This window comes from Myripristis murdjan, chromosome 17, assembly GCF_902150065.1.
Source record: "Myripristis murdjan chromosome 17, fMyrMur1.1, whole genome shotgun sequence".
NCBI lineage: Eukaryota > Metazoa > Chordata > Actinopteri > Holocentriformes > Holocentridae > Myripristis > Myripristis murdjan.
Genome location: NC_043996.1, coordinates 16532397 through 16557975, shown reverse-complemented (window position 1 = coordinate 16557975; position 25579 = coordinate 16532397). Strand labels below are relative to the sequence as shown.

At 40.5% G+C, this 25579-nt stretch overlaps 2 protein-coding genes across 2 annotated transcripts; both read right to left on the bottom strand.

Annotated features, from left to right (window-relative positions):
- Positions 1 to 360: 360 nt before the first annotated feature.
- Positions 361 to 13503, bottom strand: sirt6 (sirtuin 6). The gene is made up of 8 exons (XM_030075183.1): positions 13328 to 13503; positions 12401 to 12528; positions 7197 to 7379; positions 5917 to 5976; positions 4851 to 4946; positions 4677 to 4757; positions 1815 to 1938; positions 361 to 1650 (listed from the first exon to the last, which is right to left on the bottom strand). The coding sequence occupies exons 1-8, from the start codon at positions 13391 to 13393 to the stop codon at positions 1342 to 1344; spliced, it is 1047 nt and encodes a 348-aa protein (XP_029931043.1). The 5' UTR covers positions 13394 to 13503; the 3' UTR covers positions 361 to 1341.
- A 995-nt stretch (positions 13504 to 14498) lies between these two features.
- cdc34b (cell division cycle 34 homolog (S. cerevisiae) b) lies at positions 14499 to 25520 on the bottom strand. The gene is made up of 5 exons (XM_030073885.1): positions 24359 to 25520; positions 24165 to 24251; positions 23490 to 23587; positions 16565 to 16699; positions 14499 to 16448 (listed from the first exon to the last, which is right to left on the bottom strand). Exons 1-5 carry the CDS (start codon positions 24542 to 24544, stop codon positions 16238 to 16240), a joined length of 717 nt encoding a protein of 238 aa, XP_029929745.1. The 5' UTR covers positions 24545 to 25520; the 3' UTR covers positions 14499 to 16237.
- Positions 25521 to 25579: the final 59 nt, after the last annotated feature.

Below are 25579 nucleotides of genomic sequence, written 5' to 3'. Positions count from 1 at the left end.
ATGTCATTGGTAAAGACTAATTTTCTGGGGTTTGGGTGAACTGGATGGATTGGGTATTTATAAGCAGGGGAGGATCTTTCAAAACAGCCCATGAACCCGGCTGAGACATGTATGAAGCCTTACTGAAAATTTCAATCAGCTCTGTCAAGGCAGTCATAATCATATTAAAAAACCTCTCAAATGTACATTTATGGATAAAGACCTCCTAAGTCTTAATGTGTTTCCTGGCAAACACAAGATTAACATCATTATCTTAAATGAACACAGCTCCTCCAGTGCCTCTGAAATAAATGTATATTTGTGTTTGCAATCAGGCCGAATGGAAGACTGAATGCCAAACATGCAGCACACATACATGGGGACTGTTAATGCTGTCTTTATTGTCCAAAAAAATCTGTATAAAAAGTTAACAAACATTGAATATAATGTTTGAGTACAGTGCTTTTCTCCTGAGAAGAAGACTATTTTCTTGGAAATGCACAGCATGACTCTCATCCACTCACAGCCGATCTGCAGCAGGTGTTCCATTAAACTTGAAAACAGGCGTAAACATACATACATCACACTAGAGGACAAAGAATCTTTTCCTCATGCTATAAACAAGAACAATTAATACAAACCATGGTTTTCCTTTTTATACCAAACTGACTGCAACCAGATACTCCTCTGTCCGTTTTAGAGGAGCGGTTTGATAACTTTGAGTGGGTATCCTGTCATTTTGGGGGATAAATTAGAGCACCCTTAATTAATTTTGATAAAAAATGATCCACTGAAAAGCTTTTTTAAATTTCAAGTGAATCTGGCCAACACACAAAAGGTGGTTTAACCCCAGTCTCAGCCAGCAGCATGTAGCCACTTGCATTCAAACAAATTGAGAGGGACCCACTCGACACCATCAGAGATGTACCAACTCTTTCCCAAGCCCTCTTATTTAAGTATCATAGTTGTGTTTCTAGGTTTAATAGCATGAGGGACGGTTACATCACAGCCTGTGTGCTGGTAAACATTTCCACCTGAACACCTACCTGAAGCAATGTCATCTTAGTCACCTTAAAACAGTGCAGTTATCCTTGTTACACAACCACTTAGCTGATGCTACTATATCAGGAAGTCAGTGAGTGAGGCTTCAGTTGAGGAGTCCTCCATCGATCAGTTTCATCCTTGATCACAGCACTGTGTGATTACTTGAAGAGATGTGGGATTAACAAAACCAATACAGTCCTAACAGAGACTCTTCTCTGGAGGGTATCAGATGAGAAACCCCTATTCCCTGTGGAACTGGTTGACCCTCTATTATAAAGTTCAGTTCTGGACGGGTCTGCATTGTGAGAAAACATGAAGCTATTTCTCTTCGTCTGTCCCTGCTGGGGATTCTGCTCTCTCCCTCTTTACTGAAACTGTCTCCTCCTTAACCTGCTCATCATCTGCTTGTGGCTCGGCTAGTCTTTTCCTCTCCTCCTTCTTAATGTCATTTTTCACCTCTTCCTTTGCAATAATTGCATTGAAGTCCGCAGAGGATTCGGAGGGCGCTGTGGAGCTTTCACAGATAGTTGGACCCTCCCACTTTGGGATGTCCAATCCCAGCAGCTCCATCAGCTGCTTCATGATTTCATCCACATAACCATGGATACGCAAGTGTGCATGCTTGTCCTAGAAGACAGAAAAAGAAAACCATGAAAGTGAGAACAATAACAGGCTAACAGCCCACATGAATAATGCCTTTTCAAACATATTTTTTTAATTTGAATTCCTCAAGGCATTTCAAGTGCCACTCAACATGAGACTACCTGTGGTGGAGCATGAGTGACACTCACATGTTTGGTAGGCTGCAGGTTCACTATGACCACTTTGCCACCCTTGCGCTTAGTGAGGAGTGGAAGGTCTCCACTGGGTTTGATCTGCAGCGAGGTCCCAAGAGTCAGTGCCAAATCTGCTCGTCTGCATAAAATACAGATAACAAATGTGCCATTTATCAACAAGCAGCGATGAGTACCTGTGATGGGTTCTTTGTGATGGTATGGACATGCTAACTCTTAATCAGTACCAAGGCACTTGTCAGATGTTCAGAAGAAGACGTAAAGAGACATGGGTCAATCAGCAAATAATAAGCAAATAATACTGATATGCTTCAGGTTCCTATTCTTCCTCCTCTTAGCTGAAATATTGAAGGAAAAATCCACTATTAATATGCACATATTGAAACAGTTTTGTTGAATTAATTCTGATTTTTCCATTGGGAAAATTGGCAGACATAATACACATCGAGGGCAGCTGCAGCAACAATGGAGCTTAAACGGAGGAAGAAGTGAGCTCTTTTCCTTCTTTGATTGGTTTCTCCTTGTATGTTTGTTTAACACTGCTGCAAATTGGTGAGCATACGAACATGCCCTTGTTGATTTAATTATAGGGGTTTATACTGAAACCCAGGAGCTAACACTTCTGTTATTTTTTTAATCACCACTGTAGCTGCACTGAAACTATATTTCAATGATGTCAGTGAATTCACTTGCAGGGAGTTTGACAAAGAAGAACAAAAATACAAAATCCAACAGCAAACAGCGCCAGATATGCAACGTAAATCTACTGCTGGGAGATATGGACAAAATCAAATATCTTAATATCTTTCACAGAATACCTCAATATTGATATTGTGACAATACTGTAAGAATGACTGTTGTTGCTTTCATAACGTACACTATATTGCCAAAAGTATTCGCTCATCTATCCAAATCATTGAATTCAGGTGTTCCAATCACTTCCATGACCACAGGTGTATAAAATCAAGCACCTAGGCATGCAGACTACTTCTACAAACATTTGTGAAAGAATGGGTCGCTCTCAGGAGCTCAGTGAATTCCAGCATGGTGCTGTAATAGTCATGTAATAGGATGCCACCTGTGCAGTAAGTCCAGTTGTGAAACTTCCTCGCTACTAAATATTCCACAATCAACTGTTAGTGGTACTATAACAAAGTAGAAGCGATTGGGAACGACAGCAACTCAGCCACGAAGTGGTAGGCCACATAAAATCACAGAGCGGGGTCAGCGGATGCTGAGACGCATAGTGCGCAGAGGACGCCAACTTTCTGCAGAGTCAATAGCTTGAGACCTTTAAACTTCATGTGATCTTCAGATTAGCTCAAGAGCAGTGCGTAGAGAGCTTCATGGAATGGGTTTCCATGGCCGAGCAGCTGCATCCAAGCCTTACATCACCAAGCACAATGCAAAGCATCGGATGCAGCGGTGTAAAGCACGCCACCACTGGACTCTAGAGCAGTGGACACGTGTTCTCTGCAGTGACGAGTCACGCTTCTCCGTCTGGCAATCTGATGGACGAGTCTGGGTTTGGTGGTTGCCAAGAGAATGGTACTTGTCTGACTGCATTGTGCCAAGTGTAAAGTTTGGTGGAGGGGGGATTATGGTGTGGGGTTGTTTTTCGGACGTTGGGCTCGGCCCCTTAGTTCCAGTGAAAGGAACTCTTAATGCTTCAGCATACAAAGACATTTTGGACAATTTCATGCTCCCAACTTTGTGGGAACAGTTTGGAGATGGCCCTTCCTGTTCCAACACGACTGCGCACCAGTGCACAAAGCAAGGTCCATAAAGACATGGATAAGCGAGTTTGGTGTGGAAGAACTTGACTGGCCTGCACAGAGTCCTGACCTCAACCCGAGAGAACACCTTTGGGATGAATTAGAGCGGAGACTGCGAGCCAGGCCTTCTTGTCCAACATCAGTGTTTGACCTCACAAATGCACTTCTGGAAGAATGGTCAAAAATTCCCATAAACACACTCCTAAACCGCGTGGAAAGCCTTCCTAGAAGAGTTGAAGCTGTTATAGCTGCAAAGGATGGGCCCACATCATATTAAATCCTATGGTTTAAGAATGGGATGTCACTCATGTTCATATGTGTGTGAAGGCAGCCGAGCGAATACTTTTGGCAATATAGTGTATTTGCATCCAGGAGATTTCTGATAAACTAATTAGTAATGTGGATATGATGACCAAGCAGGTAGAAGAAAATCATGAAACAACTACAACAAGCTAATAAGTTCAGAAAATTGCATAAAATTACTGTAATGCAGCATTTAAAAACCAGGGAAACACAACACTTATGCCATATGCCATACAATATCTTCCTTTATAGTCAGAGGTCAAGCAGAAAGTAGAAAATATGGGTCATTCCGACTGCATGAAAATATGTAAATGAATACATTCAGTGCATCCTATTCATTTTGATACACATTATGAAAGCCTTGTGTGGGCATAAGAAAAGATTTGTGTACTGGGAAATAGGAAATCATAATGGGCAAAAGTAACAGAGAAAGCCCTGGTCATAAGCAATAGGCTGTGAAGAATACACACTGTTCCAAATGAGGCTGAATTTGCATGAGGACAGAGATATGACATAAGGAGTGCTGCAGCACATGTCCCATATAGCCTTCATGTTTTCCAGTACTCTGAATGTGATTAAACTATTTCTTGTGCTATTTAGGGTAAGGGAAGCGTAACTGGGATGCTGGAAGGGAGGGCAGGTCAGATGGTGTACTTTATCAGGGTTACCAGCAGGGCAGACACTGAACCCAAAACATAAAGATAATGGATAAGAGACACACTGAAGCTCAAGAAAGAAATCAGTTGATTATGATCTCCATGTCCACCTCTGTCTGTCTCACCTGCTGGCTTCATCTGCTTTGGTCAGGTCTCTGTGTGGAAGAGCATCCTCCCAGTCCAGTATGGAGCTGATCAGCTTCCCTCTGTGTAGTGCACAACACACAGATGCACTCCTGAATGTGTGATGCTATACTTTTTGTCACCTGAATACATTCACAGGTCCAAGCATGTGTTACCTGCAGGCTCTGAGTCCTCGCGAGCGAACCACATCACAATAACGTCCAGTCGGCTTCAGCCCCATCACACCAATCACTTTCTCTCTGACGTACTGTCTGGAAAACCAAAAGTTGTACAGTTCATACCTCAGTCCACCCAAAATCACCTGTTACGGCACATCTTACAGTTAAGGGACACCACTGCTCTACAAATTAAAATTTATACACATACAGGCTTCATCAAGGTGGGAGCAGTATGATAGCAAAAGTCAGAGCAGCTTGTTTAGCTGAGAACTCTTACAAGGTTCACTTACCGCTGGCAGTACCAAAGAAACTAAATTTTTCAGCAAAGGATTTTCTTCTTCTTGAAAAATGCTCAGTGCAGCCTTGACCCATGACCGACCTCCCTACCAGATTTTGTGATGTTATGTGAAAGCATTTAGAAACTACAGCCCTGTTTGTGCTAAGTCCTATCCATAACCCTGCCCATTTGATGCTGACAGGCTTGAAAAAGATTTTGTGGTGTTACAGGGATCTACAGGCCGTTTGTGCTTAACCCGCCAAATTTTCAGTAATACTATTGTCAAAGGACACACCCCTGTCAGCCGATCAGCGTAGAAAGTTGCTTAGTGATGCCTTGATCCATGACCAACCTCCCCGCTGGGTTTTGTGATGTTATGTGGATGTGTTGGAAACTATGGCCCTGTTAGTGCTCAGCCATACCCATTGCAACACCTCCTTGAAGCGACCAAAAAGTTTCATGAAAATCCAGCGAGAACTTTTTTTTAAATTTATGCTGCTGGCAGCCCCTGGCAGATGTAATTATCATTTTAATGCTCATCCCATTAAACTGAATGCTAATGTTAGGTGTGATCTCAAACAAAACCCAACAACACAATTTTCATGTAAATGTATCATGGCCAATTTTGTCAGCTTTTAAAAAATGTGCTTGTTATTATCAGTTCTACTCACAGACAATATGTAATATTAAATTACCTTCAACCGCTAGTTTCATTGTCAGGCTTCGGGTGATCAGTGCGTGTGTGTGTATGTGTGTGTGCGCGTGTGTGTAGGCGCATGCACATACCTGCCACATTTCTCACACTCCTCTACAAACATGTTTCCATGAAGCTCTGATAACATGTCCCTAACAGGGAGAGACACAGAGAGGTTTGTCCAGATATGCAGGGGGAGAAAGGGGATCACAAAAAAAAGCATAAATTAAATTATCTCCACTTAAGAAGCAATGTGAAGACTCTTGAACGCAATTAAAAAAAAGGCAAAAGAAACATCTCCTCTCCTTCCTAGTGACTCACTCTCATATATATTCCAAGCACTCATGTTCACTTCTGTGTTCCATTTGACACAAGCACAGATTAGTGCCAAGTGGCTAGTTCACTTTAACAATCTGTTGCCTCTCTTGCCGATTACCGCTGAGAGAGCTGTCACTCGCCGTCTTACCTCATCTGGAAAAACTGGGAGGCTGACAGAAGGAGGAAGGACAGGTAAGAAATGCCTGCCAGGAACGGTAAGCCTTCCAATATCTGTGGAGGCTGGATGTGTATGCCAACTGGAATATTGGATTCCTGGCCTGGGGTCAGTCCAATATAGTCGAACAACACTGGACCAAAATTTTTGGCATTAACAATGAACATCATTTCACAAACTATTTGAAATGCTACTCATTTCTGACGTGCGGACACCACTGGAGCTGTAATCACAAAGCAGGCAGCAACTCCGGATTTTAAACCCCGAGTCAGGACTCACGGTTTTAAAGGGAATTAAACAAGATTACTTTATCATTTCACCCCAACAAGTTGAGGTGAAATCAGATATGGTAATCTTCTATAATTCCTTATACCAAATACATTTGTGCGTGTGCAAAATTCACAATCCCACATAGGCAAGGCATCAGAAGTAAAGTTAAGATTAAATTAAATTAGCATTTTGTCAGTTGTTTCCTCCTTATTGAGGCATTTACTACATGAAAACTTCTCTTCTTTTCAACAAATAAGTCACGTACCCTGCTGCTCACTAAATCACACACTTCCTCTACTCACTCTAAAAAAAAAAAAAAGCTCTCAGAATCATTCTGCGTAACAAGAGATAGCAGTATGGCTAAAATATCAAATATATATGCATAAGGGCTTGTTGTTTGGTATTCTGAGATGCAATTCTCCATCCATAGAGCATTGTGTCTAAGATGATCAATGTCTCAGTGCTACAACAAATGCTGTGACATATTTTTGACTACATTCCTGCAAAAATACAGGCTGATTTCAGTTACAGTGTTTGAAGTATAAAATTTAAGTCACCTAACTGATGGCTTGGCATTGGGTAACAGGACAGCAGGTGTGGTAGTTCTACCTGGGGAAGCCGGATCGGACGTGCAGGCCATCCACGTTCTGGCTGATGAGGTACTTGAGGTACCCGGCCCTCTGCAGCCCTAAGAGGGCCATGTGAGTCAAGCTGGGCCGGGCGTCCTCAAATGTGGTGTCAAAGTGGGGGCTCTCACCCTTTTCCTCTAAGGTCCACACACCCTTTGGACCCCTGAAACAGAGTACCGACGGCAACGGTTACCTAGGTATTTAAGATGGTGTTTAATTCTAACAAGCACAGTATGCATATGTAGTGTGTTTGAGAGCTTGTGATGTGAGTGGAGTGAGTGGGTAGGAGACATGATCAGTTTGCAACTGATGCTAGGAGTTGCCAAGTGATTTGAACAAACAACACGAAGGAGTATTCTTGGGCCAGATTTGACACCATAATCATCAAATAGTCAACTCTTGCTAGTCCAAGCCCTTTGGAAATGTAGAGGGAACAAAATCCTTGGCCGAGACTGCTTTCACTAATGAAACATTCAAAGGAAATGAGATATATTATACTGTACAAAATGAAAATGATGAAAATGAACCTGGGAGTATACCACAAAATTGTTTACAGCCAAAACTGTTTAATTAAAATGTCTCTGATTGCATACAATTATAAAACTTCAGCAATCAAACCAAAATATGCAAAACCCTCTGACCAATCTGATCATTCTGTTCATGCTCATGAGATTAACCTGTCAGTTTAGGAGGTCTGCAGAGGAGATGAATGCTTTGGTACCACGGCATCACCACTGGTTCCACCTCACACACTCTGACAGCTGCCAAGTTATTGCGAAGATGCACAACTTATCTTTATGCATCAGACAGGGGACTCGCTTCTTGTGAATCTTCATATGTAGCCAAATCAGTCTCGTCTCTTACTTTCTTTTTGAAGTTTTACAGCTCCGTACATCATTGCTCATATGGTTCATTACCAGCATTACTCTGAAGGCATACACACCAGTTATTATGTGCTTATCACCAGGGGAAAGATGGTGCGGTACATGAAAGCTGGGAGAGCGCAAAGCTCATGTATGAACTGCTGTGAGGGAGGGGTGTATGTAGGAGTGTTTGCTTTAATAATTCCACCCAAGGTCAACTCTGCTTGACAGACAGGCAGAATGATGAAATATTAATTGGTCATGTTACCACTGCTATCATCTCCAGGTGTGTATACTGGACTCCATTACAAGACAGCACTAGTGAATCAGACTAGGGCTGAATGACACAGTAAAAAAAATAAAAAATACAAATATTTTCACAATTATTGCCATATTAGTCATAATGTTAGTGGGAATGACCATTGTTCCATCATAGTTTTCATTTTCACTGAGAAAATAAATACAATGATGATGATGATGATGATGATGGTGATGATGTGATTTTTGTTGGGGTCTGCTCTGTACCATACAAATATTTATGGGCCAGTGCATCTCTGAAGCAGTACAATTTACAATTTATATGATATTTTATAACATAATTTGGCCACATTGCAATTTTAATAATATTTCAATTAACTGTTCAGCCCTAATTCAGACTTGATGAAAACAAGGGAAAAGGGCCACATTAATGTCTTGCTCAGTAATACTTCTTTGGTTCTCGATCTTATGCATCTCAGCTAAGATATTAGGGGCACAATTGTAGTTGAGGAGGAAATACAAACACTATAACAGGTCACTATAATAATAGAATAAGACACTATTATAGAATAAGACAATTTGCCTTTCTGTGTTACTGGTGCAACAGTGTTGCATCTGCCAAACAAAACCACTGCACTGAGCATGTGTCGCCATCATCTGCTGATTCACTGGTACTGCAAGAGAAACCAGGGAGATTAAAACAGGAGTTTCTCACACAGATTTCAGGCGCTGGAGGACAATCCCTCATTAAGCCATTAAGCTATTAAAATCTGGAAGAGGAATCAAAGCAAAAAAAAAAAAAAAAAAGCCTATAGTTTCCATTTTTAGGAAAAAGTCCTGGCTTTCACTTGTTAGAGATTAAATATTAGTTTGTTTTTTTTTTGTTTTTTTCAACAAACTGTTGCATGAAAATAAATAAATAAATAATTTTAAGCAGGTCTACACATATTTAATCTTATAGGCTCAGTGTCTATGAACCTTGTTTAAGCATCTTGATATTATTAACAGTCAATTTGCCAAGTAAATGAAGCCACAAGGGTAAAACATCAGAACAAATCTTTAACACCTCCCACAATGAATTCAAATGGGAAGAAGGATATAGTTAATAAACAGTTAAGCTTCTAATAATCCAAACTTGTACATGCACCGACTCACAGACCCCAATTTAAGAGTTCATGATCAAAATGATACACATCTTGCTTTTTTAATCTCTGGATCGATGTGCTTTATATTCTGTAGAGAACGCTTGTTAATAAATGTATTTCAGATGAAATAAAAAGTAAGAAATGCTAAAGCCACAATCCACACATTGCCAAAAATTAATCAAGTTTCAAATTGGTCATGTGAACATTGCTTGCTTTGGCTGTATAAAGAGTAACTTACAATGAGTGTGACACAAGAATTGCATGATAAAAATTACAAGTAACCAATAGTAATGGCCATAGCCATTGCAGACTATTCCTGTGACCACTGAATCATTATGTAGGATACAGAAGTGGAAGGAAATATGCAATGAGGTAGATCATATATTAAAATAAAGGTAAAAACAGAAATACATTTGCATTTGAATACATTAGATTTTTCTTAGTAAGGAACACTTCTCAGTATTTTTGGCTTTTAAAGATATCTTTCAGCATCCTCAGGATGCCTATTCATTCAACAGATCCTTCTCTTCTTCACTACTTTCTGATCTCTCCCTTTCAGTCCTGCTGGTCCTCCTCCTTCCACTTTTATAGAGACCAGTCTTTCTCCAGAATGGCTGCTGTGATCTAAAACGCTACACTCGACCAGTTGCTGATCTCATCAGATTCATTCACTCTTTTGCTTTAATCCCCCTTATGCCTTGACAAACACCTGAATAACGTTCCCTGGGAGATTTGCATGAAATCAGGACATTCACATGGGCGACATGGTCTCAGTTTTATCCTGCTGCAAAGGCTGTGCAATAAGGAGCACTAGGATCAGAGAACTGCATATGGACCATGAAGTCAATCGGACGATAGCAACTAAACTGATGAAATATGGCCAATGCACATGGCGCACTGCCCAGTTTTGATATTTGTTCTCCAAAATCATTATTCTACAGTCCTTAGTAAGTACACTTTAAAAGAGGCTAACTGCGGACTAAATGGCGCTCTGAATGTGTTGTGGGGTGAAGGATGACACAGGACGAAAAATGTCCATCTGCCAGGCCTCATCCAATCAGTACAGGCCCTTTTACTGTGATATACTTAATATGACACTTGCATCAACACTGTGCACTTCCTAGAAAATACTTTTCACCAATATGGATTAATTTGCTGCACTATAAGCAGTTAGGAGGGCCCGAACACAGGCCCCTGCATTGTAAAATGTATCAAAGGTACTGCAGATAATTCTGATCTTGTACCACTGCAGCACTTGATAATACAAAGGTAATCCCTTGTCACACAGTTTCCATTTAAACATCGGCCTCTGTTGTGGAGTGCTGCCCACCAAATGCCAGGCTCTCTCCAGTGACGTGCGCTGCTTTGAGCCTCTATTCACAGCAGTCAAGTCAGGTGAAGCTCTTCACTGTCTACCAACATCAAACACATATCCTGACGTAAGACAGACGTAAAACAGTCTTGTGGAGCAGTTCTAATGTGATTTGATTTGATTTCTGATTTAAAAAAAAAAAAACACCCAAACAATTTTCAAAACTAATAAGGCAACTCATGTATGACATTGTAACAATATTAAATTATGTACCTACTATTAATTATCAAATTCTGTTATTAGTGAAGCTGCTGTACCCCTAACCTATCAGAGTCTTGAGGGGAAACACACACAAAACATGTAAGTGTTGTAAATGAAAATAATGATAGGGCTGGGTGATATGGACAAAATCAAATACAGTATTACAGTATTTTTGAGAGAATAACTTGCTATCAATATTGTGACAATATTGTAGGGATGACCACTGGTGCTTTCATAAGATGTTTACACACGAGAGAGTTTTGATAAGCAATCATAAGTAATGTCGATATGAAGACCAAGCAAATAACAGAACAGCTCAGTCTCCTAAGCTCAGAAGCTGCATCCTGTGACTGTAATGCAGCCTTTAAAACCCAGACAAAACTAGTGATACCATTTCAGAAAATTATGATATCAAAGATCCCAGAACAATATCAACACAATAAAAGATAATATCTCCTCTCCAATCATGATAGATATTATACTGATATATCACCCGAACCTACATGACAGCACGATGCTGTGTAACTAAATGGGTGACAGTTATCTGCACAGGCATTTACCATTTGTGTAAACATATAATTGACTGGACTTGGCCTTTATTACTCTGTTTCTCTGTTTGTGTGGCACAGTAAGCCACATGTCACAACAAAGTACATGTTAAAATTCGGGAGTTTGATGATCACTTGCTCACAGGCATAACACATCCATCCATACCTCTTGGAGCATGATGATGTAAACTGTTTATTTAACAATTTAACTGGGCCCCTAACTTATACCGGTAGGACTTGAAAACAATTCAACAGTGCAATTTCTCTGTGTATATAAGGTGTATACAGGTAGACTTTTTTCTTTTTTTTCTTTCTTTTTTTTTTTTTTTAACACGTTCAATTTCTTATCTTGGTATTCAGTGTTGTAATACTTGTAGCATTGATGCATATAATTTGGCACATACCTTTGATACAACTTACACATAAAAACACATACTTTTTAAAATTTGTAAGGCACATATTTTTATATTTCGTATTTCTTTAATTGTTCTCTTTAGGATTGAGCAACTGCAACATACCCAATTTCCCCTCAGGGATCAATAAAGTATTTCTCATTATGATTTAGTTGAGTTTCCCCAAAATCACTCCTCATCATCCTCCAACCCAAACACCTACGGGGTGATTATGTAATTGCTGCTCTTTGGTCCAAAGCCTATCTGCCCTCCAGATTGAATGGGAATGCATTCACAGGTTTTTTGGGATGTCCTGCTGATAGACAACCAGCATAACATGTCACTAAGTGAAGTGACAACTTCTTACGAGAAAGAGAGAACTGAGAGTTTGAATTCCAGCCTCACCTGAAGTCCGGTATGCCCGTCGAGGTGCTGATGCCAGCTCCAGAGTGGACGACCAGGTACTGCGACTCCTTTATGAGCTGAGCCAAAGTCTCCACCTTCACCTTGAGCTCCTCAGGACTGTCAAACACCTGCCAGCACAGCATGCAGCAGGCCACAGGGAAGACAAACAGACACAGATCTAACCATTAAAACAAAGAAACAAACAAACAAACAAAAAAAAAAAAAACACTGCAAAAAGAAAATGTTTGGATAACAATAATGTCCATGACTTATCAGAGGATGGATACCAAAGATAAGAATGTCTGAAATCTCCAACACGTTATTAAGGTTTGAATGGGCGTGTTTATCAAAAAATATTTTCTACAAAGATGGAACCAATGATTGTAACATGTTCCTTGTAGCTGCATATAAACATTCATGTGTTGTTGTTTACCTTATAAGTCACTTAAAGTAGATAAACGATCATCTAATAATAAGTTAACTTTACTCTGGGCAGAAAAAAAGCAAGTTCTCTGAAGTCTTACAAAGAAAAACACACAAAAATGTTTTTCTATGTACGTATTCTTATTTTTCTGCAACAATGGTTCCTCACATTAAACGCAATAATAACACATAAGTAAATAAATAAAGGATGAAAGAGACTGGGTGTCAGATTGTGGCAGTTTGCACGGAGATTTCATTTAACTCTCTGACTGTTGTTGACCTGTTGTTGGCAACTTTAATTATGAATTGGTGAAGGGAAAACGTTTCTGCGTGTGAGGGAAACGCACTGGCATAAGTCAGTGTGAGGACAAGAGTGAAAGGTGAGGTCTTTGTGCGGGGAAAACTCCGTGTGTGTGCCTCCAAAACATCCACAACATAATTGACCCGCTGCGGCTAACATGCTAACGCTAGCTGATTCTCCACCGAGCTAAGCGGCCAGCTCACCTCGGGCAGCCCGCACACGCCTTTATCTGCGTACGGAGAGAGTCCAGCGGCGTAATTCACTGACATGGCTGCTGTTTGCACCACCTATTTATTTAGTGTTTTTTTTCTTTAGTAAAAATGCTCCAACACAAGATGCAAAGCAGCCTCCCCGGCGGCTTTTTCTCCGACTGTTTGGATTAGGCTTCGTCATTTCTTAGCGACGCTATTGCTGCGTTTAAGTCCGAGGGAAAGACGGAGATCTGAAATCCCACCTGGTTTGTCCGACTCTGAAAACTAAAGTCATGTTTTTAAGTCATGCATTCGTTTGTTTTGTGTATTTATTTATTGTATTCTATCTTTTTTGTTAGTCTGGTTTTGTTTTTGTGGTATTTTTCTCTGTTGCGCTATTGTTTCATCTGCTTGTACGAGACGCTGTTGTCTTCTTTGTATGTTCATTTGAAATACTTAAAAATAGATAACACATCGTCAAAAGTTTCAAACTACATAATAACATATATCGCTTAAGATAGATGTTTTTGTTTGTTTGTCAAACGTTCAAATGTTCGTCTCACTCAGTGCTTTTTTTATGAACTAGACCAGAGAATGCAGTCATGGTGCGTTCAGGGCCTCCAACCAACAAACTTGAGTTGTGGGACTCTGCTGCTGACTATCAGCTGTCAGCAACTACCTGGCACTGCAATACCTGTGCAGCATTAACATTTGTTTCCTCAGCAAATAAACTGCAAATTTCACTGTTATTAAACTGAAAAATAAATAAATAAATAAATAAATGTAGAGGACATCAGTGAAGTTTAAAAATACATGACAGATAAAACAAAAATGATTAGCAGACAGATGCCAGCAACAGAAGGCCCAGTAACAAAAGTGAGATGCCTGATACCTTTGTCAGAGCTTCATTTTCAACAGGAATAAATGATAAATAAATAATAAAGAATAAAAGAAAACTTCCACCTCTATTTGCTGGAAAATATAGCATGGGTCGAGACATGAACATGTGTAATTATATATATAGCTGGTGTTTAAAATATCTATATCTATCCATTTATATATAAATAATTTATCCAGCATTTAATGACGACAAACTTTTGAAACAGGTTGCAGTAAAAGAAGCATCTCCAGCAATAGCAATTCTAATCCAAACACCATCCTGATTAAAAGACTCTGGGCTAAATAATTTTCCGATAAGTCTTTATTTTTCAGTTTTAAATAGCCAAAAATAAAAATAAAAAAAAAGAAAGAAAGAAAACACAAGTACGTAAAACAATAAGGTGATCATCCATACAGCTACATGTGCATATCAGTTATGGTTCCTGTTGAAGCTGTAAACCAACTTTGACGACCACCTAAAGAGTAAAATAGTCTGAAGTTGTTTAATCATACGTATCCTGAGAATTGCTGTACGAAGTCCAATTTGAGTAAATAAAACAATCGATATTGCTGATGCAAAATACACACAAGGGACACCCATACACTCTAAAAATCATATAATCACCGGTCCACCCTCCACCAGCACGCAAAAATAAATAGTCATTAAAAATAAAAACATGGCGGCCATTTTCTTTTTCCACTTCCAGGGTCTCTCTCTCCAAAACAAGCTCAAATAACCCTGTCCGGTACTGCAACAACACTTTTCGACAGACACGTTTTTTTTTTTTTTCTGACAGCAACCTTTTTGCCAATCGAACCCACTAATCTCATCACATAATTCATATCATTCTCAAGCAAAGTTTGCAGGCAGAATGTCTAACCAAAGGAAGAGACTAAAGTAACAAAGCTTGCAAGAGAGAAAACAGTTAAACATAGACAAGAATACAGCAAAACATTGTTTCGTAGTCATAAAATGTTTTGGGCTTTCTTTTATGCCACTCCACCTCTTTGGCTCCATCAGGCCTCTCAAAGAGGAAACCTGGGGAGAAACACAACTCCGATCAGTAATTAGTTCTGCCCCCCTGATAAGCGTCATCGTCCTAGGCGACTCTTTAGCCGAGCGACTTCAAATAACAACCCCACACTCAAAATGACAGATAATCACATCCAACAGTTAATCGCCAGAAGACCACAGCAAAATTCAGTTTGATGTTGCCAAAATGTTCACATGAGAGTTTGAGCTATTGTCTGAGTTTGCCAGCAGGTCCTTCAGACTCGAGAATTTTTCTGGGATCTCCATCATCACATGTCCTTTAGAGACTGAGCTGAAGAAAAGATCACGATGCAGCTCAGCAGTCCGCCTGTAAAAACAACAACAAAACAAACAAAAAAAAAAGCTTCCAAGATGTTCTGGCATGCACAAGAACTCTGAACCAAGTGTCCTGTGACGACGCGGGTCCCTTCCTACAGAGGCGAGACAGGATGCACACCTTGCAAATGCACGACTCATTGTATGTCTGTGGTGCATCGCTCACACATACAAAAACAGGCTTTGTGAAGTCTTCAGTCTTTAAGTCACTGAGGCCGACTACTGGTAAGCAAGACCCAGTTACGATTAATGAAATAAAGGTATGAAAGAGAGAGACTGAACAAGATTTGTAAGTTTGCACCAGTGCAAAGATTGCTGTTGTTGACAGTGGTTATTAATCCCACAATACGACACAATAAGACTTAGCTATAGTTTTCAGTTATTTTTCTCAAGATAAGGTTTTTAGGTGATAATGAACATCATTTGCAAAAACAGGTGCAAAGATTGTGCTGGTGCAAATCTTACAGGGTCAGACCCTTCCTCGACGATGCATCAACTCTGGTCTCTGAAAAGAATTCAGAGGCTTAGGAAAAAACATCTCTTTTCAGCGGTTAAAAAGTGGGAGGCTTTGAATCTTTCTTAGATGTAGACCTATAATTTCTGGCAACCCTGACAGAAAAAAGGTGTAGCATGTGTCAGCTAAGACTGGGGGTGGGGGTCGAAGCTCAAACACGTCATGACTCTTCGTTGCCCGAGTCATCTTCATCGTAGCAGCAGTCACCATCCTCGTCCTCCAGCTCCTCCTCGTCATAGTAATCATCGTAGAAGAGGTCGGAGCCTTCATCGGGGGCCGGGGCACGGGTGCGGACACAGTACTCAGCCAGGGTGGTGGGCACCTTCACGCCGTCACGCTCGGCATCCGCCTTGGTGGCCAACACCTGTTTCCTGTAGGAGAACATTTGGAAAAAAAAAAAAAAAAAAAAAACATTTAGTTAGTCTGCATTTAAAAATGTAATGTAAAAACTGAAAGTCAGAATCGCTGCTGTTGTGTGGCTGCTTACCTGATGATCTCAGCATATTCCCGGTCCTTGCCCTTGCTGTCTCTCCATTTACGGTACATGACAGAGGCATCCACGTTGGCAGGGGAGAAGGTGTTGGGCTCGTTCAGCAGTGAGATCACACTCAGCAAGATGGTCCTGAAGACACACACACACACACACACAGAGTCATGAGTGACACACCAAACTGTAGTGGACTATGAGAGACATCAAATTAATCGGTGCAAAGGTGCAAAGTCAATACTACGAATCTGAATGCAATACCAACACTAGTGTTTTGAGGATCAGTTGTATCAATGCAACTTGATACCTCACTCTGTTCTTATTCTAATGCAGCCTATATGTTTACATAGTTGAAACACTTGCACTTTGGCTTACAGGACTGTAAATCAAAATGAGAGCGCATAATCATGCTGTTGTATTTGTTATTGTGGTAGGACATTTCACACAGTTGAAACAATCCTTTTGTTGGGCCGCTTTGTTCTCCACTTTCAGGCTACAGACGAATATTGCATTGCACAAAACAGTTATAATACAATCAGTGCAAGAATTATCATACATCAATTCTTCCCTCCCTCCTCCAGAGAAAGAGAAAAATAAAATAAAATAAAATAACATCCGTATCAACAATACTAATAATAACAGTATTCACACTTGTGACAGGGACAAAATATGTTAATAGGAAAAAACAAATACACGTACAAATAGAGCTATCACAAATCGGGCTCTACTCAGAGTCCTCGAAAACATAACCAATGTCCATCTCCCACTTAACCTTAGCATTGTGAACTTTACTTTCTGTAAGGCTCATTAGTCTGACGTAGGTGTAGGATAGAAAACCCTTAGAATTATGTTTTTCTTGCATCATCAGTTGCAAGTTTGAAAACCCTCTAAAGAGGTAAGTTTCTGCATTCTGATATAATTTCTAGCCTGTAGGTATTTTAAAAAGTGTGCCAAAGGAAGCTCAAAAGACAATTTCAATAGTTCGAAGGATTTCAAATTATTGTGCTCATGTACATGTTTGAATGTACATATGCCTTTATTACACCAGTCTCTGGTAATGCTGTTTCTCAATGCTCCATGTAAAACCAGTTAATGGAATGGAGTAGATTTGTGTATCGTGCCAACACTTCATTTCGTGTCATATTTTATAGGTACATTTTTAAGAGGATTTTGCCGCATGGCATTGGGAGTGCTTGAAATAAGTTAAGAAATTTGAGTAGGATATTAATTTTTATACAGTTTAATTTCATCCAATTAGGGATACAGGCAGAGACTTCCACCTTTCCAGACCTACTTCCAGTTGTATAAGCAGGGGGTCATAGTTAAGGGGGGAAAAAAATAGTATTTGTAGACCAAGATAACATAGTTCATAAGGTTCCCTTAGGTTCAGAAAGTAATGTTATCCCTTGATAATTCTTGGGCTGAGTTGAGAGGCATTGAAAGGTGAGTTGTGTGTGTTTATTTTGTATCCAGAGATGCAGCTATATTCATTTAATAGGGTACAAAGGGCAGGACGGGACGACACTACATTGGTCAAGTACACCATAATATCATCAGCATAAAGCGAGATGATATGCTTTTCCTGTTCAACCATAACACCCTCTATAAAAAGGGTGTGCTCTCATTACAAGAGGTTCAATTGCCAATAAGAGGAGTAGCAGAGACAAGGGACAACCCTGGCGAGTACCATATGACAATGGGAAGAGCGATCAGATATTAGCAATTGTTTGAGTCTCTGCTGATGGGTTGAGATAAAGTATCTACATCGTTCATATCAAATTTGGAACAAAATTAATTTTTTGTAAAACTGCAAAAAGGAAGGGCCATTCTAAGCGGCATCTAATGACAGGACAACAACAGTAGTATTGATTTTTTTAGCTCAATAGATAATGTTGAGGAACCTTCACATTATCAAAAGAAAAATGATTTTTGGTGAAGCCAGTCTGATCCTCGATTTATAAAGCTAGGTATCACATTCTCCAGTCTAGTGGCTATAAACTTGGCAAACACCTTATATTCTGATGAGGAGGGCAATGGGCCCATAGGATCCACAGAGTTTTGAGTCTTCGCCTGGTGTTAGCAGGATAGTGATCAGAGCTTGTTCTCAAGTTTTAGGTAACTGGTTGATCTCAACTGCAGCATACCCATTAATGGTGTAGTAGCTGCAAAGGCTTTGAAGAAGTCCGTGCAGAACCTATGTGGCCCTAGCAATTTTCCCCCTCAAAGCTTTACTCTAGCATGTAGAACTTCCTGTTAAGAAATGTTAGTCTCTAGATTATTTTGTGTCTCCGCAGTCATCCCTGGAACAGCAAGACTTCATTCATTTTACACAAATCTACACTCAGAGAAGAGTATAAGTCCAGATAAAAGTCCTTAAAGGTCTTACTGATTAATTCTGGATTATGGACTAATGGCACTATCTCTTATCTTAACTGAGGAGATACATCTTCAGCTATCCTCTTTTTGGATCTGCCAGGCTAAAAATTTACCATTCTTATCCCCATATAGAGTTCGCATATTCTGCCCGAACCCGACCTGACCCGACCCGACATTTTCGGGTTGGGTCGGGCCTAAAATTTACGTGAATTGGGCGGGTCGGGTCGGGCTTCGGGTTCTGTGGGGGATTTTTTTTTTTTTTTTAAATAAAAATTAGAATTATGTGTTGTGTTATTGATTATGACGTTTCATTTTTATGTGACTGGTGGAGAGAGTGAGAGACTGGATTGGATTTGGAGGCTAAACTTTCAGTGACAGACAGACAACCAGCTGTGCGAGCCCAGCGCAAACAAGTGAGAGAGAGTTGCAGCAGTATCCCGCTGTGCTGGCAGACTCGGCAGCAGGGACGGTTTTTGCTATGGGCAGTGCAACTGCCCAGGGCGCAATCTACTTGGGGGCGCACGAGAAAAAAAAAAAAATCGCCAGTTTTCTAGACTACCGTATTGACCTGCACATGCCGCGGCAGCATCAGTCGGCATCAGGCTGGCCAGCTGCGGCACCGTCCGACACCGCGCCCACCCGGTCAGGTCTGCCGGATCTGACAGGTGAGTTGCCTGATGCTGGCCGGTGCCGCGGCCGGCTCGCCTGATGCCGACTGATGGTGCCCCGGTGCCGCGGCCGACCGGCGCTGCTAAATAATGGCGAATTTGGCAATTTTTTTTTTTTTTCGGGCTTTATCGGGCTGTCGGGCCTAAAGTTCGGCTAATTAGTCGGGTCGGGTCGGGCCTCGGGCTGGCCCAGTCGGGCACGGGTCGGGTCGGGTCTTAATTTTCAGGCCCGATGAGAACTCTATCCCCATGTTCATAATAGTGTTGTTTAGTTCTGGTCATGGCATTCTCAATCCCATGTGGTTAAAATATCATATTCAACCCTTTTGTTGTTTAGAAGATCAAATGTCATCTCACTCTGTGTTTGACAATGCTCTCTTTCGAAATTCTAATCTCTAATTCAAGACTTTTGGTTTTTAACACATGCTGTTTTTTCCATGATGTATAAGTTATAGTCTCACCAATCAAATAAGCTTTTAAGGGTTCCCAAACAACGGATGGCGAGGCAGTCCTCTTGTTAATGCCACAAAAGCTGTCAATGTTGTTCTTGGTAAGTTTAACATAGTCTGCGTCACTGAGCAGGTGTGTGGGGATTCGCCAAAGTCTGTTACTGCTAGCGATGTCCTTGTGTGCAGTCAAGAACACGAGAGGCACGTGGTAAGAATGACTCATAGCTAGATATACACACGAGGATATAAGGTGAATTCTTTCGGCATGAGTGAGAGAGATAGAGTAGCTTTTATGAGCATCTGAGTACAACAAGTACTTTACGTAGTAATTTATATCTTTCCCTTCAGACATCTACAAGTTTGAAGTCTGCCATTTCTTTATTAAACGTCTTAGCTGCTTGGGTAAGATTTTGAGATTAAAAGAAGATCGATCCTAGGATGGATACAAAAGTTTATTCATATCTCTTCCTATAATAAGCTCATTACAAGGATATGTAAGTGTGAAAAATACACTGGAAGAAATGAGAGCAATCACAATTTGGGCCATAAACACCGACTAATGTAAAAGTTCACCTGCTATGGAGCCTTTAGGTATCAAGTATCTGTCCTGTTTGTCTTTCTCAACATTATCCACATATTAAGAGACCTATTAATATGGCAATTCCTCTAGACTGGGAGGTGAAGGATGAATAGGTCATTTGCCCCTGCCACTGACATGTCAGTTTGGCATGTGCAAAATCTGTTAAATGGGTCTCCTGCAATAGAGCTTTATCTATTTTTTGGCTTTTCAGAAAGTGTCAAAGTACCTTTGACAGTTCTGACAGTTTGTTGACACTGTTAGTGTTCCTTGTCAAGTACCTAAGAGTTGCAGTTGTCATTTTCCCTTTCTGTTCCTTCCACAAAGTAATACAAGATACACTGAAACCAATCAGGGGGTGTTTTAATATAATAAAATAATAATAATAATAATAATAAAACTTTATTTGTATAGCACCTTTCATACAAGAATTGCAGCTCAAAGTGCATAAATATAGCATAAATTGTACCAATTCTCCATTAAGTCCCCACAAAGTGACTTCCTGTAAATCTGCAGTATCTTCAATAGTGACAACAACCTGCACTAGTGGGTGTCAACTGAAATTTCAACCAATAAAACCACAAATCTTTAAACAACCCTCTCATCCACCTATTCCTCTTGAATAAAAAATTTCCATCCAGATGCATTTACTCAACACCTATTTAGTATCCTACATCGATCACTGAAAGGTTCTTTTAAATGCAGTACCATTATACCCTGTGTGCACAGGGCATGGGTTATGCTTAACAAACGCACCTCAACAATGTAAGTGGCATCTCAGATTATTAACAACAAAAAATGGTTGGAAATCATGTCGGTTGAGAAAGATAAATAAAGAGGGGGGCAGCAGCATCGCACAGAATTGGCAGCTAAACTGGCAATTGTGATGGATTCCGTCAACCCAAGCCTAGTCCTCAGTCCATGCAGGTCCATGTTACCAGGGCACAATGAGACGCTGATGAACAGCCCTGGCATGGAAAAGGAAAAGTTGAAGATCTTCCTGGCCATCAAAAGTCAATCCTATCTGTCCATAGTCGTCTTCATGTCCTCTCTCCCAACAGAAACGTTAAGACAACAACGCACAGGATCTGCTGTGCGTTGCTGCAATGACCTGTGTACATGTTCCACTTCAAAAGTTTCCCCTTCCAAATTGAGTGTCTTGGGTAGCCATTCTTGTATGAATGCCTCTGGGTTCTTCGCCTCAACTACTTCTGGAAAACTTACCAGCCTCAGGTTTTGTCTGCAGGCTCTGTTCTCTTAATCATCCAGTTGTTCCCTCAGCACTCTGTGACCCTCTGTGGCCTTTTTGTAATCGTTGAATTCCAGCTGCATGGCAGCGAAAGACTCGCACTGTTTTCCATCAATGCACTTAACTCTATGTCCAATGGTTTCGTTGTCATTGGCAATTTTCTCCATTGTTTCAGAAAGTTTGGTTAAATGTCCATCAGTCATGGACTCAATCCTCTATTTTCCTTTTTCCATCTCAGATATGAACAGGTCAGTGGTTGGTTCGCTGCCACTGTAGTTAGCATTTGATAGGAGTACCTGTCTACTTTACTTTTCTTTTGTTGTTGTGCCGTCATTCTTTTTCAACAGCATAATCTCACTTTCAGTTTTTTCACTTATGAAAGTGAGGGTGGTATCAAATTATTTCAATTAACAAATCGACAAAAGGCTAAGTTTAGCAGGCTACTGAGCAGAGGCTGGCAACACATGTCTGTTCTGTATGCCTCCATAACCCCAAGTCCAATGTTGCACTTATAACTCAATGTTCATCTTCTAATGTAGTCTACGTTTAAATATTGGAAATACAAAGTTTTGGTTTATATTTGAATGTTTACACATTTTTTTTTTTTTAAATAAAGCAGTGTGTGCTGAGTAGAATTTCTGTTTTTGCTGTGGTATTGAATCAGGTGCCAAAAATCAGGTAACTTCACAGGTAATGCTAACAACTCTCAAGTTTCTGGTATCGTGACATCCATGTGTATTATAACCTTGTTGCAAATAAGGTTTCTCCAAAAGATACCAACTTGGCTATTTCACATTGCATTTCAACAGAATAATGTTTTCTGTCTGCTGAATTAATAGGGAATAGCAGTAACCAGACTGTTTTAGTGTTTTTTTTCTCTCCATTCCTTTCCCATTGGGGAACATTGCGGATGTTATCTATTTTTTGATCCAAAGTTTAGCAGCAGTAATAATACTTCAACTGTTTGTGGTGTGCAGTTCAAGAGGGGCCTCATGTCACCTTCTCCTCTACTTGCTTAAATTTCAAACAAATTCTCCCTTTACCTTTCCCATAAGGACATTCCTTTACATATTTGCCATGGCACTGTCTCTGTGTCTCCTTACTAATGGCTGCTGCAAATTTTAGTGACTGAAACTTACTCTTCTCTTTCACTTCCTGTAATTTGCTCTGGCTAAGAGCACAAGTTAAATGCATTATTGATAACAACATTTTTTTCTAAACATTAGGCCTTTGTTGTTTATGGCTGAGATTAATTGGTTACAATTCTGGATTAGTTCATGGTGCGGATTTATTATTTAGCAGCAATTGGACATTTCCTGATGTGGTGGCCTTTGACTGCCTAATGAACTATCAGTGTAAAATACTCAACACAAATAAAAAATACTTTTTGCTGGATGCCACAAAAACTTTCACGTTTGTTTCTGAGAACTTCTGAAGAGGCTCCACTGAAGACAAACGACATATGATAAGGGCATGTGGGGGAGGAACAAGACTGAAAAACGAGTGAGGCTTGGAGGTGGGGTTGGGAGTGGGGCCAAGAGAGGCAACCAGAGAAAAGGGAGATATTATTGCATGAAGGCCACGTGACAGCAGAGCATTAACTAACCTGACATTCTGGGTGGGATTCCATCTCTCTGAAGGCAGCTCGCCGCTCTGGGGATCATCCACCGGAGGGTGGAGGATGGAGATACACACATCTCCATTCTACAACAGAGGAAACACACCACTCTCACCATCAGAATATATACACATTTATACATGTGTGTCCAACAGATTATGAGTATACATCTATTTAATATATGTACATTCGACTAATATTTCATTATACATAGTCTATGCAAATGTTCAAAGGTGAAAGGTCTATAGATATATTTTAGTATATATTTATTATTTTTTAGTATTTTAGCATATATATATTTTTTCACTCTTATAGGGTATGCATATTCTCTTTTTTTTTGTACTGATCCACTTTGCTTATTTTGTTGCTTGTGTTTAATAATTTTTATAAAGATATTTATTTCTCCTAGTGTTGAAAGGTAAATTCTGTGTGCTGTACTATTGTCGCTGTGAAATGCCTGGACAACCCGCTGCTGTAACAACAATTTCCCAGATTGGGATAAATAAACTACATCAACCTATCTATCTGATGGCCATTAGAGCATGGCTATGTGAGAGTTAATTAAGGACACAAATGTCCTCATAACAAGGTGTAGTCGACGTTCTTATATGTCTGATTTTGTGACTGAGTCAGGAGATTTACACAGTGACTGTAAGACTTCACCTCGTAAATGTTGGGGTGCCACATCTTGGTGAGGAACCGGAAGGCAGGAGGGGAGTACGGGTAGTCAATAGGGAACTTGATCCGAGCCTGGAGCATAATAAATACTGATCAAGAAATGGTGCTCTACATGGAAACGCCGTACTGCTGTAAACATTGCCAAGCACTGTTTCAAATACACTTAAATCTCCACTTACCTTAAAATACCCCCCTTCATAATGGGTGTTGGGGGGTCCAAAAATAGCCACTTCCCAGTTGTACAAGTCTGCCTCGTCTACTAATGTTATTTTGAATCCCTCGACGGGCTCTTCTTGGAGACTCTTCATTTCCAGCATTAGTGCTTTCTGTGAACTGGCTACATGAGAGGGGCCGTGTTGCGCCATAGCTAAGCAGGCAGCTTTCAAGATTATCTTCAGTCGACAGCTGACGAATTTGTTTACTCGAGCACAGCTAGCAGCCTCACTAGCCAGCTGATCTGACTACACACAAAAAAAACCTTCTTTGTTTTCAATGCTCGGAGACAATGAACAGGCCGAACCAGCGGACGCTGCGCACAAGTCAGACAAAGGTTTTGTTGATTTGCCTCACGATCCAACAGATTATTTACCAAAAAGCAACACTTGAAATCTGGCAGAGTGGCCAAACCATTGTGGCCGAACAGCGCCCGCAGCTCTATTTCAGCGACCGAGCCAAGCCAGCCGCGGATAAGCCGTAAATCTAACGCTAGCTGCTGGCTAATGTAAGCTAACAAGCTCTGCCTTATCGGCCAGCTGAGCCTGACGGAGCGCCGGTAACACTAACTCTCTGTTTTTTAGGCTCAAAGGCGAAGTAAACAGCCGGTTCACGTCAACCACTGAGCTCAAATGTCATTTCACTAAATTTCCAACGGCGGTCCTCAGCACAATAACTTGATATCTGCCCAACAGAGGGTTGAGTAAAGCAGAGTGTTGCTCAAAGGAGTCCCCTCTCTCAAAACAGCCAGCGGAGCACGCGGTTATCTGGGAGTTGTAGTCCAGTTGTCACACATAAACATGCTGGTTTTCCGGTTAAACATTCAACGAGGCTGCATAATGCTGAATAAACGTACTTTTAGCACCATTTTCAATGTTCTTAGGTGAAGGATGTTTTTGTCTGGTGGGAGTTTTTCGAATTATTTCTGCGTGTTTGAATTTAGAGAACTACATTCGCCAGCGGTCTGGCATCATGACAACACGAATGTTGTTTGTGTTTTTGAAAAGCAGTTCTGACCCATTTTAACGGCCAAATTATTTGAACCCAGTGACGCTTCTTTACATGTTCGCTTTGTTTCGTCACATTTAACGTGATACAAAACCCACGAATCTTAAAAAGAAAAGCTGTTTTTGTATTGTCTTTCCCTCCCCCCCCTCTCTATTTCAGTGACGCTTTTAAACTGCGAC